Source organism: Miniopterus schreibersii (genome assembly GCF_964146895.1).
Source record: "Miniopterus schreibersii genome assembly, chromosome: 2".
In the NCBI taxonomy this organism is placed as follows: domain Eukaryota; kingdom Metazoa; phylum Chordata; class Mammalia; order Chiroptera; family Miniopteridae; genus Miniopterus; species Miniopterus schreibersii.
In genome coordinates this window covers 70,802,908-70,823,601 of record NC_138102.1, presented here as the reverse complement: position 1 = coordinate 70,823,601, position 20,694 = coordinate 70,802,908, and the positions used below count along the sequence as shown (strand labels likewise).

The 20,694-nt window shown below is 35.2% G+C and overlaps 1 protein-coding gene across 1 annotated transcript in view; it reads left to right on the top strand.

The window, feature by feature from the left end:
* VWA8 (von Willebrand factor A domain containing 8) overlaps nucleotides 1–20,694 on the top strand; it is a 331,062-nt gene that overhangs the window by 122,213 nt on the left and 188,155 nt on the right. The window contains exons 18-20 of the mRNA XM_081127980.1: nucleotides 10,316–10,422; nucleotides 13,487–13,593; nucleotides 19,543–19,614. Coding sequence (XP_080984106.1) covers nucleotides 10,316–10,422; nucleotides 13,487–13,593; nucleotides 19,543–19,614 — 286 coding nt within the window. The remainder of the gene's footprint in view (nucleotides 1–10,315; nucleotides 10,423–13,486; nucleotides 13,594–19,542; nucleotides 19,615–20,694) is intronic.

Here is a 20,694-nt window from a genome sequence, read left to right as displayed (position 1 = left end):
AAACAATAATAAGAAAGACTAAGAACAATATTCAGTAGACCCAGAGGTTCCTTTTAAACTTTCTTCATATGACTCGGTAATATTTTTATGGTGGTTATGACTATTGTTGATTCATTCCTTGAAATATAAAAGGAATTAAAAGAATCTATTTTTAATTTAGGAGAATCCATAATTACGCTTTATAAATCTTCAGTTTAGTGGACAATTTTACTTATAGTTAAGTAAGCTCCTGGGAGGTTTAGATGGTGGCACTCTGACAAGGAGCAGAGTGCCCTTGCTTCCGGCCACAGACTGGATCTACAGCTACATTACCGCATAGCCAGCTTGGAAAAACAAGAGAAATATACCTGAGTGGACATATTTTAAGTAGGGAGCACTGAAGAAACATCATAGAGTGTGGTAAGAGGGGATGGGGGCATAGAAAGGGGGAATGCCCCCTGAAGCCAGTGCTGGGTTGCAAGGCCCAGGGATTAGAGGCTGCAAAGCTCCCTCCCCTTGGGAGTGTGGACTGGCATCCAAAAGCTGGGATCTCAAACCCAGAAAAAAGAGGGAAAAGAAAACTCTTTTAATTTTTAAAATTGTTTTTAATTTTTTAAGGATTTGTTTTTTCTTGTTTTGCTTGTTTTTTGTTTGTTTATGTGTTTTGTTCTATTTTCAAGATTTTCTTGATATTCTCTGCTTTCTTGCTGGGATATTATCATTATAACCAATAAGCATATTGCTTCTCTCTCTTATTTCCTTCATATTTCTTATTGGCCTCTTTCCCTGCCCTTGCTTTACCTCTCTCTCTATTCTTGTTCTATTGGCTTAACTTTCTTTTTTTCTTTTCTTTCTTTTTCTCCACTTTTATTCTCTGTCCTGCTGTCTTTTTGTTTGTGTTTGTCTTTTTATTTTATTTTTTATTTTTAAACCATTTTCCTGTTGCTACTCTCTACCCTTATTTTTTTGCTTGCCTTTATTTCCTTTCAGGATAATTTATCTGCCCCTTTTATCTCCCAGTAACGTCTCCCATGGTGTTTTTATGAGTCCAGCATCATCCTAATCCCAAAACCAGATAAAGACACTGCAGAAAAAGAAAATTACAGGGCAATATCCCTGAACATAGATGCTAAAATCCTCAACAAAATACTAGCAAACTAGATCCAGCAATACATTAAAAAGATCATATACCACGACCAAATGGGACTTATTTCGGGGGTGCAAACCTGGTATAATATTCACAAATCAATAAATGTGATACATCACATAAACAAAATGAAGGACAAAAATCATATGATCGTATCAAAAGACGCAGAAAAAGCATTCGACAAAATCCAGCACCCATTTCTGATAAAAACTCTTAGCAAAGTGAGAGTAGAGGGAACATACCTCAACATAATAAAGGCCATATATGACAGACCTACAGCCAACATCATACTCAATGGGCAAAAACTGAAACCATTTCCATTAAAAACCGGAACAAGACAGGGATGTCCACTTTCACCACTCTTATTCAACATAGTACTGGAAGTCCTCGCCACAGCCATCAGACAGGAAGAAAACATAAAAGATATCCAAATTGGAAAGGAGGAAGTAGAACTGTCATTATTTGCAATGACATGATATTGTACATAGAAAATCCTAAAGACTCCACCAAAGTGATATTAGATTTGATAAATGAATTTGGCAGGCAAGCTGGATACAAAATTAACTGTTGAAAATCGACAGTGTTTTTATACACTAACAATGAACGCTCAGAAAGAGAAACTAAAGTACATTTACCATTGCAGCTAAAAAAAAAAAAAGAAAATCTAGGAATAAACTTACCCAAGGATGTAAAAGACCTGTACTCAGAAAACTATAGGTGGTTGCAAAAAGAGCTAGAGGAAGATATAAGCAAGTAAAAGAATATACCATGTTCATGTATTGGAAGAATTAATATCATTAAAATGTCCATACTACCCAAAGCAATCTACAGAGTCAATGCAATTCCTATTAAAATACCAACAGCATATTTCACAGAGCTAGAAGAAATATTCCAAAAATTCATATGGAACCAAAAAAGACCCCGGATAGCTGCAGGAATCTTGAGAAAGAAGAACAGAGTTTGAGGGATCACTTTACTGGATATCAAACTATATTACAAAGCCACTGTAATCAAAACAGCCTGGTATTGGTACAACAACAGGCATATAAATCAATGGAACAGAACAGAGACCCCCAGAAATAGACCCACACCATTATGGTCAGTTAATATTTGACAGAGGAGGCAAGAGCATCCAATGGAATAAAGGTAGCCTCTTCAATTAAATGATGTTGGGAAAATTGTACAGATATATGCAAAAAAAATGGAACTAGATCACCAGCTTACTCCATACACAAGAATAAATTCTAAAGGGATAAAAGACTTAAATGTAAGTCACGAAACCATAAAAATCCTGGAATAAAACAAAGGCAATAAAGTCACAGACATCTCATGTAGTGGGATTTTCACTGATACATCTCGTAGCACGAGATAAACAAAAGAAAAAATGAACAAATGGCACTACATCAAACTAAAAAGCTTCTTCACAGAAGAAGTCAGCTTCAAAATACAAAAGAACCCCACAGTGTGGGAGAACATATTTGCCAAGGATACATCTGATAAGGGGCTAATTTCCAAAGTGTACAAAGAACTCATACAACTCAACAAGAGGATGACAAACAATCCAATTAAAAAATGGGCAAAGGACCTGAATAGACACTTCTCCAGAGAAGACATGCAGATGGCCAAGAGACATAAGAAAAAATGCTCAAAGTCACTAATAAGCAGAGAGATACAAATGAAAACCACAATGAGGTATCACTTCACACCTGTCAGAATGGCTACCATCAACAAATGACATGTGCTGGCGAGTGTGTGGAGAAAGGGGAACCTTGGTTTGCTGCTGGTGGGAATGCAGACTGGTGAAGCCACTATGGAAAACAGTATGGAGGTTCCTCAAAAATTAAAATTGCAACTGCTTTTGACCCAGTGATCCCACTAATAGGAATATATCCTAAGAATCCTGAAACACTAATCAGAAAGAATATATGTACCTCTCTGTTCCTAGCGCAATTTACAATAGCTAAGATCTGGAACCAGCCCAAGTGCCCTTCAGTAGGTGAGTGGATAAGAAAGCTGTGGGACATTTACACCATGGAATACTATGAAGCTGTAAAGAAGAAGGATCATGTATCCTTTGGGTCAGTATGGAAGGACCTGGTGAATATTATGCAAAGTGAAATAAGGCAGGCAGAGAAAGACAAATATCATATTATTTTACTTAGACGTGGAATCTAAAGAACATAATAAACTGATGAACAAAATAGATTCAGTGACATAGAAGCATGGATCAGACTGACGAATCTCCGAGGGAAGGTGGCTGGGTGGGTGGGGAGAGATTAACCAAAGAATTTATATACATATATACATAACCCATGGACACGGACAATAGTGTGGTCAAGGCCTAGGATGGGGAGTGGGTGGGTGGAGTGGAAGGGGTCAAGGTGGAAAAAAGGGGACATATGTAATATTTTGAACAGTAAAACATAAAAAAACACACAATGTAAGCTCCTGTGTTGCAACCTGAATTTGTTCTCTCTGTGGTGTATTCAGCTAAAACGAAGCTCCTCTCCAGTGTCTTTACAGTAATTATTTGAATGACTAATAATTATGAGAAGTAATAAAAGTCTCTTTTAATTAAAAGAACATTAGCCTTCTAAAGGAAAATTAGGAAACAAAAATGCTTTAAGTGCCTATTTTCAGGTTCATGAGTGAAGAAAATATACAGAGAGAGATAGATTCATTACCTACCCAGTATTTTCTTAGTCAGAACTCAGTTATAGATGTGTATTAATAAAAGTAAATAGTCAACGTTAAGCAATGTAAACAGTTTTGGAGCCTAAGGGGAAATAATATTTTTGATATATTAGAATGAAATAATCACATTTTACAGCCCTTTATATACACCCTGGTAGTTAAATCAACTTTCAATCTCCTTTATTAAAAAAGCAAATAAAAATAAATCAAGTAGTGTGAATTGATCTAAGAAATAAAGAAGAGCAATTAGAGTTTGTTGAACAAATATGCATTGTGATACTACTGCATAGCGTTAAAGACAAAGTGGCCAGCTTAAAAATTGTGAGTGGAAAAATTATAAGGGTGCAATATTAAACTGACAACTTCAGGTCAGCAACAATAGATTCAAGAAGGATTAGATAGTATCCTGAAAGTGTTGAGAGAAAATGATCATCAATCCCAGAAGTCTCTGCTTATCTAAATACATTTTTCATCAAGACTGAGATTACCACATTGCTGAAAGAACTATGAAAGGATGTATTTCAGCAAGAAGGAAACTGAATCCAGAAGGAAAGACTGGCAAGCAAGAAATAATGGTGAGAAAGGAAGTAGGTAAATATATTGTTAAATTTAAGTGTACTGTTAAAAAAGTAATACAAATGAATACTAATATAGGGAAATATTTAACAACAGCATGAAACTAAAACTAGACAAGAATATAGAAGCTGAAAAAAAGAATGAATGCTTTCTTAGGTTCTTCTGTTCTTTAGGAATAGAAGACTCTGTTAATTAAAGTACACACATTTAAATTTTGGGTAACCACACATAGAATGGAAATGGATCCAGTAGAGGCGGAAATAAGCAAATAGAGAAAACTTGATCAATACAACATAAGTAGAAATAAAACAAGGAAAGGTGAAAAAAATCAGTCTAAAGAGTAAACATGAAATAATGTTAGAAGTAATCCCAAATATCACACAAGATTAAACTTTTTAGTTGAAAGTTAGATATTCTGATTGAATTTTTAAAAACCGCACAAAACCTAATTATATGCTCTTACAAGAGTCACGTCTCACATATAATGCAGAAAGATCAGAGGTGAAGGCATAAGAAGATAGACCAGACAAATATTAACCAAAAAAGAAGAGATAATATTATTAGGCAAAATATACTTCAAAGCCAAACACATGATTGGGAATAAAGAAGATGAGCAAAGAAGCTTAATTTAGTAGATTTAATAGTCGTGAACTGTTCACACCTCAGAAGGAATATAGTGTCAAAATATATGACAGAAAAATCAGAATTACAAGGAGAAATTGACAAGTCAACAGTTACAATGACAGATTTTAACTTCTTTTAGAAACTGATAAATCATGCATTCTAAAAATTAGAAAAGATAGAGAATATTCGAATAAAACAATTATCATGTTTGATGTAATGGACTTTGTACCCAGTGTACAAAGAATATACTTTTCAAGAACACATGGAACATTTTGTCCCATGTATCAAAATTGAACCCAAACTACCTGGCGGGAAAAATGGTGCTTCATAAGATATCAAAGAATCTTTATCATAAAGATTAATTTCTTAGACCACAAAGGAACAGATTTCATAACAATAAGAAAAAAGCACCTTTTAAAGCCAATACATTTGGAAAATTAAAAACACACTTGTAACTAAGTAAGACATTAAAAGGAGAAATAAATTAAAATTGTGAAATATTTATGACCGTATGACCTAACTGAATCTTAACACTTGAATACACTTAAAGTAGCACTTTAGGGTTTTTCCAGCCTTAAACTCAAATAGGTAAAGAAAATTCATGAGCTAAGCATTCAAATTACTAAGTTAGTAGGTGGTGACATACTAAACCCAAAGAAAGAAGAAGGAATGGAATAATGATGTTATTAGGGCACAAGTTAATAAAATAAAAAACAAAGACACCATAAAGAAGAGTAGTTAAACCAAAAGGTGGTCCTTTGAAAATATTAATAGATAAGGCCCTGTTAAATTTAATTAATATGAAAGAGAAAAAGCACAAATAATATTAAAAAGGAAAAAGTAACAGAACTACAGATAAAGTCAATTTTACAAAAACTATAAGGAAAAAGGACAGTTTTCTAGAATCATGTTTATTACCAACATTTGACAAGGAGGAATAAAAAATTCAAATAGATCCATAACCATGAAAGAAATCAAATCAGTAGTATAAATCTCTTTAAAAAAAAATACCATTTGTTCGTGGTTTTGTCAAGTTTTACCAAATTGCCAAGAAATAAATAGGGTGACCCCCAAAAAATGTATACACACACTTTGAATAATTATAAAGGCAATGTCTATTAAAATACATTTCATTTTCAAAATTGAACTATTAGCTGTTACAGAGTATATACACTTTTTTGGGACACCCTGTATATATTCCTATCTTATTCCTATCTTAAACTGTTCCAGAGAATAGACAAATTTTGAAAACAGCAATTCATTTTATGTCTTGTATAATACTGATATGTAAACCAGACAAGAATACTGTATGAAAGGAAAATTATATATCAAATTCATGGAATGGGTGCCTAATCCTAAATGAAATACTAACAAACCAAATCTAGCAAAATATCTTTTTTAATTTTTAAAAAAATCCTGAGCAATTTGGAATTTTCTCAAGAATGTGAAGAAATTGTATTTTTAAATTTACTATATTAAGATATTAGTGGGAAAATATCATTTTAATAAGTGAGTAAAAAGTCTTTGATAAAACCCAACAGCCAAACTAAAAACAAACCAAAGCAAAAACAAGCGAAATTCTTAGTGAATCAGAATATTCTTAGTAAACTATGACTAGAAGGGAAATTCTTTAATCTGATAAAGGATATCTACCAAAAATTTACAGCAAACATTTTTAGGTGGAATACTTGGCATATTTCTGTTAGAGCTAAGAACAAAACAAAAATACCATCTTTCTGTATTTTTAACAAATGCATATGTCCAAGGTTATAAAAAAAAATTCAAGAGAAACTTCATATAAATTATTAGAACAAATAGAGCTTAGTGAGTTTACTTATGCATCCAAATCAGTAACATTCCCATATTCCAGTAATAGTCAATGAGGAAGTCTAATTTTTAATATTCCATTCAAAATAATAGTACTAAACTTTGAATACCCAGGAGTAAATCTAATGAATGACATTTAATACTTTCAAGGAGGAAAACATAAATCTTTATTGAAAGCTCTAAAAGACTTATATAATTTAAATAGGAATCTGTACCATGTTCATGAAAGGGAAAATTTAGTATTGTAAGGCTGATTGTTTTACCTCATTGATATATAGAAATAATTTAGTCAGGTAACTCCAAGATTATAGTGAATTTGACAAGCTGATTTCAAAATTATGGAAATATAAAGAGCCAATAATCTAGGAAATTTTGAGGAAGATTAAGAAGGTATCTTTATCAGATATCAAGATCTATTGTAAAGCTGTATTCATTATAACAGTGTGGTACTGATGCAAGGAAAGACAAATAGACCATTAGAATAGACTACACAGCCCAGAACCAGATGCGCATACTCATGGGAATTTGGTATATATTAGAAGTAGCTTAATAAATAGTTAAAAATTTAAAATACCCACTTTATCTCATATAAAATAGTAAAATCCTGTTATGTTGCAAAAACACTATAAGCTACTCTACAGCTTATAAGTTACACACTAAGATATTTCATAAGATTTACATTCATGAAAGGTATTCAAGGAGTATTAATTACTAATTAATGAGATAAATGAATAAAGCAAATGGGCAAAGGATGAATAGGCATGCACAGGAAAGTTAACTCAAATAAATATGTGTAATCTAATGAACAAAATAAACTGAGGAAGAAAATAGATCCCAGAGACATCGGAGCATGGAACAGACTGAGGGATCTCAGAGGGAAGGTGGGGGTGGGTAGGTGGGTGGGGAGAGATTAATCAAAGAACTTATATGCATATATGTGTAACCCATGGACACAGACAATAGTGTGGTGAAGGTGTGTGTGTGTGGGGGGGGGTGTATGCAGGGTGGAGGGGATCAATGGGGGGGGAAAAGGGGACATCTGTAATACTTTCAACGATAAAGATAAATTTTAAAAAATCACAGTTATAAATTAATTAATTGCACATTTTAAATGGAACTCAAAGGCTGTCTGACATCTACTGAGCCCCTCCGCCTTTTTCTCTCACTCTTACTACTATTACCTCTCCCCTCAGGGCTGGTAATTTGGGAGCATCCCCTATCCTTCTAGCTTCTTATGCTACCATCCTGAGAAATTCTCTTTTATTCCTTGATCTGAAGATCCTGTTCCACTCCTGTGACAAAGACACAGTTATTTGAGTTGGCCTAGGGCAACTACTTCTGTTTCTGGGTTTCCTAGAGTATGGTTGAATCTTTCTTTAGTTTTTCTTATAACCAATACCTAACAAAACTAGAGAAGTTCCAATTCTTTTTTTACTGCCAGTAAATAACGATAATAGTAATATTGATTTTTAAAAGACACTATGATGCTTATATTACTGATAAATACACTTGAAAATTTCAAACAGGATATTTGCTTGCTTTGTCTATAGGAAGTTACAATAGAAAGGGTGATATTTCATTCACTCACTTATTTACTTATTTTACCAAAGGCCAGGGAAGGAGAGGAAAAAAATGTAGAAAATAACTGAGCAATGGGAAAAGAAGCAGTTAACTAATCCCTTGAAACCTGGGGGAAAAGTAAGGGCTGGCCTCACACCACCTGATATGCTTAATTCTCCTTGTTTGTTAGGTGGGCCAATATCCTTTGGAATGTAGGTTCTAGATGTAAATATATTTCAAAGTCCATGCTATGCTACCTATGATTATTTGGTTGTGCTGTCTGGGTGTGAGGTTGAAAATAATTCTAAAACACGTTCAGTCTCCTCAGGAAAGAGTATCATATTGGTAAGCAATGCCCGTTACTCCCATTGAAAGGGAGGCACACATGCCTTGTTTGCTATTCTCTGCAGGCTTTGGAGGGCAATCTAGAAATGTTCCAGTACAGGGGCAATGTGAGGATATGTTGACAGACACACTATGGTGATATCACGTCAGGGATTTCTGGGAATAGCAAAGTCTAACCTTGAAGTGATCATTCATGGTCAATCAAGGTGGTCTGACAGAAGTAACGGAGATACAGCAACAGGGCCTAATGTTACCAGGCCAGATTCTAGTTCATAGGATAGTAGTGAGAAGAAAGTAAGGCTAGGTGCCAAGAAAAGGGCTCAGGAAACAAGATAAAAGCCCAGTATTGGGTCTGGGAGATAAGGTGAGGGCTTGGTTTTGAAAGAAAAGGCAACAGTCTAAGAACTGTGATGGAAGATCAGAGATGAACAATAATAGTAGGTTTGACTTAATGCTGTACTGATGAGCTGCTGGCCTAGAGCTATATACAGGGTGGGGCATAAGTAGGTGTACAGTTGTGGGCTTGTGAAACAGAGTTTATTCTTGTATTATTAATTATGGCATTATTTTCCATAGGAACAACTGTAAACCGACTTTTGCCTAACCCTGTAAATCCCCCTCTCATAGCCTAGGACCAGAATGGGCAGTAGGTGGGAGTCAGTGTCAGGCATGTAGCTTGGAATATTATATGGACAGGAAATCCAACAGTCCTTTGCATGCCCACCCATTTGCCTTCTCTCTCACACCACCATCTCTTTCATTATACTCAAGGCTGAGGAAACAACCATAGGAAATTTAGAGCTATGGAAAATCTAAATTAAAAGTGGCATGTTAGTTGGAACACTGTGGTACATAGTTGTTAGTTTATAGTAGTGTGGCATAGGTAACCATGGATTAAAAATAATTTCTGTGGACTCATTGAGTTAATTCCAGATATATTTGTGTCAGTGAGAAACTGTTTTCATGTTCTAAATCCATGGTGTACATTTAATCTATTTATAGATTAAAAATGCCTCTGTTATTCGCCAGAGTGTTGTTTTGACAAAATACATATAGAATAGATGAGTGGGTATAATTTTTAAATGGAAGGAAGAACCAAGCTGGATAATACTAAGTTTATTCAATAATTTGTGTTAGAAAGTAAAATAAGCCTCATTAATCCACCTCCACTAATTTGAATTTGTGATTGCCAACTTGGAGCAGATTCAAGTACTTTATTGTTTTATCTATTTAAGGAAATTTGATAAGATTTATGAGGTATACTAAATCCCTTTTTAAAAGCAAATTATCTTAAGTCTTGTCCTGCAAGATGTATATAAATGAATACTACTAATTACAAATGAGTTTTACTTATTAAAGGAGATTCAACAAAGATATACTTGATCATCTCATGTACTTGAAATTTATTGTATTTCACAGATTCAGATTGAACTTCCTTAATTGGTTGTAATTAGTGTGTGTGTGTATGTGTGTGTGTGTGTGTGTACATATGTCAAAAGGTATTTGGGAATCAGAAAGCTTTGACTTTGTCATTAATACCCCCTCCCCCTCTCCCCCATCCAGGTTTTTACCAAGCCTCGCAAGGTCAGCATTAGAAAAAAATCTGGCAGATGCTTCAATAGAAATAAGTACTAATGCTAATCTAGAACCAGAACTGGAGGATTACAAATGTAAGTCTTTGATTTATTTCTCTTTTAAGTGAAATAATAATTATGAAATATTTTCTATTAACTTTCAAATCAAAATGGTTTTGTTTTCCATTTATTTTGTTTTTATTTGGGGCTGAAGAAATGAATCTTTTATTTTTATTTTTTTTAAAAAAGGTTGAAACCCACTTAAAAGTTAAACCTCAGAATAGTTCCTTTATTTCCATACCAGATGCAGGTCCTCCCCCAGTGCCCACTCCCACTCCCCCAAGAGTCACAGTTGATAGAAACATGTTAAAGGCTCTCACAATTTCTGGTGTAAATAAACTTGTGCTATTTTGTTTAAGATTTTTCCCAACTCTGTTTCACCATAGAATCTAAAATTCTGTTTTCCTTGCACAACATTTACATTTTGAGGACCAGCAATGTCTTATGGGATGTGTTGGAAAGCTATATCAAGTATTGAGATAGATGAAAATAATATTGAGAGTGCCATGCCATGCCTGCTTGCCCTTCCATTCCCAAGGTGCTTTTCTCCTGGAGAGTTGAAGTACAACTTTGATTTGGGGGTTAGCTGTTCCTATAAACGTTCCTCATTCTTCAACTAGAGCACAGTGAAAGGTTCACAGTTTTTTGAGCTATAATGACCTGTTTTATCAAAACAACCAATGTGTGACTGTTCTCCAAAGGGGACTATTGTGGGTGGTATTTTTTATAGTAGATGTTTTTAATTGTTGGGGATACACTGAGATAAGAATTTTATATTAAGAAAATAAGATACCTTTTTTAAAAGTAAAATTATAAACTCTGCATACTAGTGGATCTGGGTGTAGATACACAGCCAATTCAGAGACAGAATAACTTTGGTACTTTTTAGACTCAAATTGTTACGTGATTGAATTTTTTAACATATCCAAAGAAAGCCTGCATCACTCATACTATAGATTTTTCAGTCTTGGTAACAGGCAGTTTTCGCAGTCCCCATCCAAGCCTTGTGCAGGGGATAAGGCAGCTAAGCCAAGAGGCTTCTGATGCCTCCGATTCCATTCATCTTTAATGTCATCTCTTCTGGAAAATTCATTTAATTCACTTTCTTTGTTTAGGGGCCATGCTCACCAAGCAATATTCTGATAAGGACTTGGTTTTTTCCATGCAGGTCTTCCTCTGGATAGTATGCTGATAGGACAACCAGTGTATTATATGGTCCAAATGAAAGTTGCAGTTTTCATTGCAATGGAACACTTTGCAATTCTGGTTTTATATATCAAAATTTATATATAGATCAGAAACTATGTCTTTAATAATCTCCTGAGAGCTAGATTTGTCTTCTGTTGTGATGACAAAATCAGGTTTTGAGCCTACCAGGCTGAGGACTTGACAAATTTACCAAAATAATGCCATCCTCTGAGATTTCTTAGATTGTTAGCCAGCTTTCTCCCAGGAAACTCTAGTGTCAACATTCTCTCTGTGCATTTCCCTTTTCTAGCTTGCAATTTTAACATTGTTGGTTGTTTGAATTAAATTGTCCTAGTGCCCTAACTGTACTAAATAGATATATCCATACACTAAACCATAGATTATATCAGATGCTGTTTGAATCTGACATTATGTGTGTCACCTCACCATATAAGTATACAGTAAATTGATGCCACAATCCTGGTTACAGTTTTATATTGAGTCTATTTCAGAGACCTGCTGGTGGTAAATAAATAACAAATCCTCAGCATGACAGCTATGGTTCTTTTTCCCTATAGAACTTGTAGATAAAAGGAAAATGGCGAGGATCTACTGAAAGATGAGGTCTATTGTGCTTTGGCAAGTGTGTAGCACTCAGTAATGCTTAAACAGGGTGACAGTTTATTTTTAGTTTGAAATCGTTCACAGTGCTTCATAGACACAAATGTTGCTTTTCTGTCTTGTCTTTTAAAATGGTTTAGAAATTTTCTTATTTAAAATAGGGAGGGGAAAGATGGGTCAGTTGTTTAAGGCACTGTAATTGTCTGACTGCTTGCTAGGGTATTTCCATAGGATGGAATATTATTTGGAGTCAAAGGACTAAATATACCCCACATGACAGTAAGAGCATCAGTTCTATTTTTAGTTCTACCCATACTAGCTGGGAGATTTTAAGCAAATTACTTAATTTATGTTTTTCTTAGCTTCCTCATCATTCTTGTCTCATTATTGGGGAAATGAAATGAAATTGAGAAAACAATGAGCTGAAGCTCCTAGTTTGGGATCTGGCACATAGAAGGTCCTCAATAAATGATAACTTCTATTAGTGTGATCATCAGAACTACTGCAACTATTACTATTAGTGTTATTATTATTGACCTTGGCATATTTCAGACAATGAACATGTATATCTGGTTACTGGGGGAATACACATGGAAGATGTTCCCTGACTTCAAGAAATTTATTATTTAGTTTCCTGGCTTCAAGGAACTCAGATTCTGTTCTAGACCAACTATAAGAGATGTTACAGTAATAATTATCACAAAGTAATTGTGTAGCACCTGGGGTGCTTATTTGAAAATACAGACCTCCTGGACCATCCCTGAAAATAGTAATTTGAGAGGTCTGGCATGGGTTGGTTCATTTGTATTTTTGACTATCTAGGGGATTCTTGTGGGGTTTTTGAATGAGTGTGTCCTGAAAAAACGATATTCAAGGTACTTCAGAGCTTTTGAATATGTTATTTGGCTTATATATGTGTGATAGATAGTCTTTGACCTAACAAGCTTATTAAGGTAACTTGACTAAGTTCTGGATTTTGTTTTCTCCTCTCAACTTTATCTGTATGCTGTTTGCTATATGTATTGTTTTAATTATATTTTATTACATTTTGGGTCATTTCAAGCTCTTTGTAGAGCTTTAAGCTTTTTATGTAGAGCTAAGAACCCTCTAGTGAATAAAACACCTTCAAGATTTTTATTACCACCTTCAAGCGTATTTCTCTTATATGTTAAATTAAAATTCCTTGATGAGCCCACAGGATATTAAAGATGCTGTATTGCCTTTTGTATGGGCTGAACTTGACTTCTCTAAAGACAGTTGCGGGTAATTCTCTGTCCTCTGAAATTTTTAGGCGAAGTAGCATCTGGCTCCCTGAGGATTGGCGCTGTTAGTGCACCAATTTATAATGCCCATGAGAAAATGAAAGTGCCTGATGTTTTGTTCTATGACAACATTCAGGTAAGATCACTGCTTTACATTCATGGATAAGTCACCACTTATACTGTAGTAGTTCATTCTGATTCAGGTGAAACTGTTTAATTATTTTTATAATTCACTAGATGCAAATTCAGATGATGCAAAATGAAGTGTTGAAATATCTTCCATTAATGATTATAAAATTGGAAGAGCTGCTGCCATGAGTAGAGTATAATAAATTTTTGGTCCAGGCACTGTTGAAAGTTCCTGATATACATTAACTCATTTGATTCTCCCACCTCATCCTCCTGTAGAGGTCGGAGTAGGAGATACAGGAAGATAAGTAACTTGTGTCCAAGTAGAACTAATACGTATCCTCTCTTTTGCTTTCCTGTTGGTTAAATCATTTTAGTTTAAAGAAGGATGTGTCTTATGCATTCTTTTTAAAAAAAAATCCTCACCTGAGGATATGTTTTATTGATTTTTAGAGAGAGAGGGAAAGAGAGAGAGAGAAACATTGATGTAAGAGAGAAACATCAATCGGTAGCCTCCTGTATGCTCCCTGACCGGGGATTCAACCCAGAACCTAGGTATGTGCACTGACCGGGAATTGAACAAACAATCTTTATGGTGTATGGACAATGCTCCAACCAACTGAGCCAGCCGACTAGAGCTGTCCTATGCGTTCTTTCCTTCATATTCCTTTCTTTTTTTTGAAAATTTCTAGTATTTTTCCTTCTTTTTTTTTAAGGGGTGAGAGTAATTTCCCACTTGTAAACTAACCTATAATTATGGACCTTCTAAGACACAAGAAATAAGTGTGTACACAGAGTGCTTTATTGTAGATGTTCACTGTAATAAGATTTTTTTCCAGAGAAAATCACTCATATAAAAAGTTGTTTTTCTTTTCCAGATTTTCTGTCAAGTGGCTATATATTTATTTTATAATAAAACACATACTAAAATTTTTCTGTAATATTTGGTCACTAATCTGTATATAAATAACCTTACGTTTACAAATTATGTTGGAAAAATTTCTACCTACTGTTTTCACTATATTAAGGGTTTAGGGATACTAAAGTAAAATTTCTTTTATCTGCCATTTTCCAATTCGTTTTGTTGCTCAGTGAGTATCATAATTTATATCCCTGTATTATATTAACAACATAGAATGTATCTAGGCAAATTCTTCTTTCTCAATTAAAATATTAATGAAGTATTTTGAAATCTGTCAAAACTTTAATTATTATCATCTATGGCATAGTAAAAGACATAACCCAATTTGCTTTTCATTCATTTTATAGCCAATTAATATGTATTTAATTTAATTTATTTATTTTAAAATATATTTTTATTGATTTCAGAGAGAGGAAGGGAGAGGGGGAGAGAGAGAGAAACATCAGTGATGAGTCATTGATCAACTGCCTCCTGCACGCCCCCCACTGGGGATCAAGCCCACAACCTGGGCATGTGCCCTGACGGAATCAAACCACAATCTCCTGGATCATAGGTCGATGCCCTACTGCTGAGGCACACTGTCTGGGCTATTATTTTATTTTGTTCCAGAGCATTAATGTTCTTATATAAGCAGTAGACAAATGAACAGAAAATAAAGTTACTCATAAGACACAGGAAGAAAAAAAATCTTGCCTATCAATAAAGACAAAAACATAAGGGAAATATACTGTTTTGAAGTTTTGATGATATCAAACTCTGTCCATGTAGTGGAAAGGAATAAAGAAAAGAGAATTAGGAAACTTTGATATGCGTGAAAATTTGAAACACTGCATGGCAGCAAATGCTGAAAAGACTTGCCAGCATGTAAGAATGCAGGAGATTCAGTAGCAGGGAGGGCCGTGTGCCCTTGAACACAGTGTCTGTTGCCATGGTGCTTGTGACATAGACATTGAGATCCTCAGGGCTGCTGTGAACTTTACACAGTGGCCCTGAGGGACTTTCTGTAGCCTGTCTCCAAACATATCTTCTCTTCATAAAGCATTACGAATTAACCATTAATGAAAATTTCTAGCTGTACCAATTCTAGGGTCAGTGGCTTGATTAAATTTGCTTTTGTTCCATACATTGCTGTTTCCTTTTATGCCACACTCCATCTTTGAAGCAGTAGTCTTCAGTGCCTCTTGAATATTTAGGTGCTTCTATACCCTCTTGTTCTATGCCCTGTGGTCCTCTTGCCACATTGTGTCAAAACTGATTTTTTAAATGTGCTTTCCCACACTGGTAATGCAGAGTGTTGTGTTTTCTTTATTTTGTATCTCCAGCAAATAGCATAGTGCTTGGCATATACTGACTGCTGAATAAATAAATATCTGTTGAGTGAATTAATGAAAGGCTGAATAAGATTTTAAGGGTTCATAATCAGGAGAATTTTTCATTAAATCTGTGATTGAGGAATATTACACTTGCAGCAGTAAGGAGGAGAAATTGGAAGAAAGAGAGTTGAATAGCTTTTGAATAAGCTTAATGAACTTTAGGTCTGAAAAATTGAAAAAATATCTCCCATGTGTCAAGCCTTGTCATAGGTATTAGGATACTGATATTAATATAGACACGCGCACACGTGTACACACACACACGTGTGCACACACACACAGCTCCAGAGCTCAGATTTCCTGGGTCTATCAAGGGAGAGAAAGATATTTAAGTACACATAGTTACTCTACAGTGTGATGGAAGTACACACAGGTTACCGTGGTAGCATTGATGAGAGGATGGTCCCAGATTGGAATGATCATGGAAAATGAGTTAACCAGGCACAGCTGAATCTCTCAGGCAGCGAGGCTAGCATTTGCAGAGACTTGGCTATGTGAGAGAATAGCTAATTTAAGGAGCTACATAAAGTTGCAAATGGAAGAGTGACAAGAGATGAGGCTGATGACTTAGGAAAGGGTCACATGTTCTGGACCTTGCTAATTAAGGAATTTGGATTCTGTTCAGAAGAGTTGAGAAAGCCATTGAAGGTTTTTAAGCACCTTTCCACATTGCATTTACTCTTTGAAGTTGTCTATGAGTTGGAACCAAGGCAGGGAGAGACTGGTTAGGAGGCTGTTGTAATAGTCCAAGAGAAAGTTATGAAGGCTCTGGACAAAGGCAGTGAAGGCAGTGCCCGTGGGGATAGAGCAGAAGGGATAGATTGCAGGGTTATTTAGGAGATGGTTAGAGTCAGTAGAACTTTGTGTTAGATGAAAGACAAAGATTCTTCCTCCAGAAGCACATAGTCTGGTGTAACAGTTAAAAAAAAAGAACAAAGAGAAAACTATTCTAAATTGTGCCCATGACTGGAACATAAAGTAGGAGGAGAGTGGTAGGAGATGAGACTGAGACTAAATCAGTAAGTTAAGGAGTAACCTTTGTTACTAAGGTATTAGGAGTCATTGTAGGAATTTTGAAGAGAGAAGTGACATGATTTTGAACAAGGTAACAGTACAGGCATACCTTGAAGATATTGCAAGTTTGGTTCCAGACCACTGCAATAAAGTGAGTATACCAGTAAAGCAAGTAGTGATCTTTTTGCTGGTAGAGGGTTTTACCTTTAATATATAAACAGAATCTGTGAAGTGCAGTAAAGTGAAATGCAATAAAATGAGGTATGCTTGTACTGCAGAGAGCATGTTGGCTCAAGGAAAGACTAAAGTTAGGGAAGGCAAATTGGCTTATAAAAATCTAGGTCAGAGATCATAAAACCTGAATGAAACTGTGGGGATGAAAAGGAAAGGATAGGTACAGTTCACTTTCTGGTGGCTCAGTAGCTGAGACTTGGTGTTTAGTTGGCTCTTGATAAGGGAAGAGGAATGTGGGCAAGCAGATGATGATGAAAGGGGTTTGGCCAGGTGGTAGAACATGATACTGTTAATCAGGATAAAAGATCCAGGATAAAGAATGACTTTGAAGAAAGTAATGAGTCAAGTTTTGGATATGTTGAGTTTGAGGAGAGTGGGAGATAACCACGTAGTTCGATAGTTACTCAGAAGTACAGGGCTGGAGTTGAAGAAAGTCTGGCTGTTGAAGATCAGCGTCGTTGGTAGCTGAAGCCATGGAAAGGATGCAAGAGGAGTTAGGGAGAGTAGGGTCAGAAGGAGGTCTTCAGTTACTGACGTGCGGCTCCCCAACTCTGCACGCAGCCCTCCCTCAGTCCTCAAGTGGGTGCCCAGTTAAAACAGACACAATCTGCTCTGCCCTCTACTGTGACCCCCACCCCCAGGAAAGCATGTAAAAAGATGGAAAGAGAACTAATGAAGGAGCATAGGGAAAATTTAAGGAGTTACTACAACAAGAAGATCCAATTCAGAAGTCTATGGAGAGGAATTGTTAGATCGGTAGGAAGTAGTCTGGAGAGACAGAGAACTGGGAGACTTTTAAGAACTTGCCTGTGGTACTAAGTGGGCCAAGAGGTTAAGCGAAGAATTACGTAGGCAGTGACCTAAGCCTTAGCTAATATTTGTTGATTGAATAACCTAGTTAGATGTAATGAAGGTGTGAAGTAGGAGGACGTGAGAAAAAGACGACTATAGATATAGTTTGGGTTATTTTTCATTTACTTTACATTGTTTTTTTACCTGGCTATACTGGTGCTCATTCCAATTTTCCACCTATTCTTTATGCACATTAACCTGTTTATTTCTGGGAGAATTTAATGTTATCTGGGAATTGGCATTGAATTTTCATCTTAGTTAGAAAGAAGAGGTCTCCAGTCCACATTATTACCAGAATCCAGATTAAAAGAGTGTTCTGGGACTCCTTTGGAATTAGGGTAACCATATACCTTAAAGTCCCTGTTTACATTTGTTGTCCCAGCATAAATATCGATAATGTCTCCTTTTATTCTTAAAAGTGTTCCAGAAGGGACAATAAATTGGTATCACCTTACTCCAAGCCTTGTTAAAATTCTAGCTCCATGGTGTATTTGAAAGCATTTAAAAAAATAAAAACCTCCAAGATAAACATAAGGAATACTCATGTGTTCTTGAAGGAGGGGAAAAACTTTTTCAGTTTTTCTCTCAAAGAAAGAAACTCTGAAAGAAAATATTGCTTAATTTGACAAGTAAAAGGAAAATATTCTAGATATCAAAAAAATCCATAAACCAAGCTGGGAAAAGAAAAGCAAGTGACAAACTAGAAAAATACCAGCAGCATGTATTAGATACAAAATGAGGAGCCAATTTAAGCAAAGTAGAGAAACTTAATCAGATTTTAATACTGAGGCAATCAGGTTCCTCTCTCATCCATTCCATGGCTTCATGTACCAACTCTACTCTGCCCTTTTTACAAGTAGGGAGCTTCAGAAACTTCAGTACTTATGAGGCCAGTATTGTTTTGATACAGAAAACCAGGAGAAAGTAATATGGGCATTAATTGTTGTGGGATGTAGTTCTCCCCTCAACCCCCCCCCCCCCGAGCCTCTGTGACCTAATAGTTGTCTTATTTTTCAAGATACAAAAGAGCCATGTAATTTCTTTTGTGGCTATTGTGAGCAACTTTAATCTTGTTCTTTTATTATTTTGTGTCATAATTTGAATTAAAAATGTGGAGGGTAAATAATGTATTTTTAATTCTAAAACTATACATCCCTTTGAAGGTAATGGTTAAGAATAAATCAGTGTAAAATGTTCCATGGAAATCAGCAATTATTTTAGGAAATTTTTGTATATTTACATTATCAAGTGTTAATTTTAATATTATATTAAATTATAAGCCAACTCTGCATTGTTCGATAGCTGAAAAACATTTGAAATATTGGTAAGTGGCTTAGTTTGGGTCAGGTATACTATTTCAGGTTTTCAGTATCAGTGACCTAATTGGTTATATAACTCACTTATAACCACAGCATTAATTTTTGTTTTTCTAAAAAATTAAATTGTTTAAGTATTATCTATTATGATAGATGTTTTCCTTTCCATTGAAGACATCAGTATAGTTAACTTGCTTGTATCACCTTGATTATGCAAAACAATTAACCTAGTTTCTTTTCTCCAGCACATGATAGTGATGGAAGATATGCTCAAAGACTTCCTTCTCGGAGAACATCTATTATTGGTTGGTAACCAGGTGAGTTATGTCTAGGAGTCAGAAGATCCTAAGAGAAATTGACTAAATTTTTTATTTTGGAAATTTGCAACTGTTTAGTGAAGGAAACAAGCAAATTAGATAGAATCTGGGGGGTGTCCACTTAATAGTTAAGTGGCCTGTTCAACTAGATATGATAACATGCTGAGAGGATCAGAGACTGGCAGCATTATCACTAGGAAAGAATAATGTAATACTAATCATTTTTAAATTTCTAGTAATAATTAAGTGCTAATTAGTATTTAGCTAATTAAATGAGATCTGACTTTGTGCATGCTTACATGTATCAGGTCAGGGAGTGGAAATTGGACCAAAGTGACTGGTTAAAATCTAAATGGAACTTTTTTAGTACTTCAGCCAATTTCAGTTCCTTTCAAACTTGTTTTCAAAAGCTCATATGGGTGTTAAGACCTCAGCAAAATTATAGACCTTTTCCCCCCAGCTTTATTGAGGTATAATTGACAAAATTACAATATTTTTAAAGTGTACAATGTGATGATTTGTTATGTATACATTTATAATAATTACACATTATTATATATTGTGAGAGGATTCCTCCCATCTAGTTAATTAACACATCCATTACCTCACCTATTTCCTTTTTTTTTTTTTTTTTTTGGTGAGAACATTTAAGTTTTATGCAGTACAGAGTTATCAATTATAGTCACCATGTTAACCATTAGATCCTCAAACCCTATTCATATTATAGGTGAAGGTTTGTACCTTCTTACCAACTTCTCCCTATTTTCCCACACCCTCTATCCCCCTAAAAACCACTTTTCTACTCTCTGTTTCTAAGAGTTGGACTTTATTTTTTTACTTAGATTCCACATACAAATATTTGTCTTTCTCTGCCTGGCTAATTTCACATGCATAATGCCCTTTGGGCTCATTATGGTTAGATCCTTGACTACTCCCGTTTGGCAAGCCTCAGGGAGGGTAAAGCCACCTGTGGTGTTTGCTGGCAGATTCGTAGGAAGAACCCACAGAGATGTGCTTTGCTAAGGATGGGTGTGGAGTTACGTGTTCTCTTTTCCTGCCTTTCTCCATCCAGATTTCTTT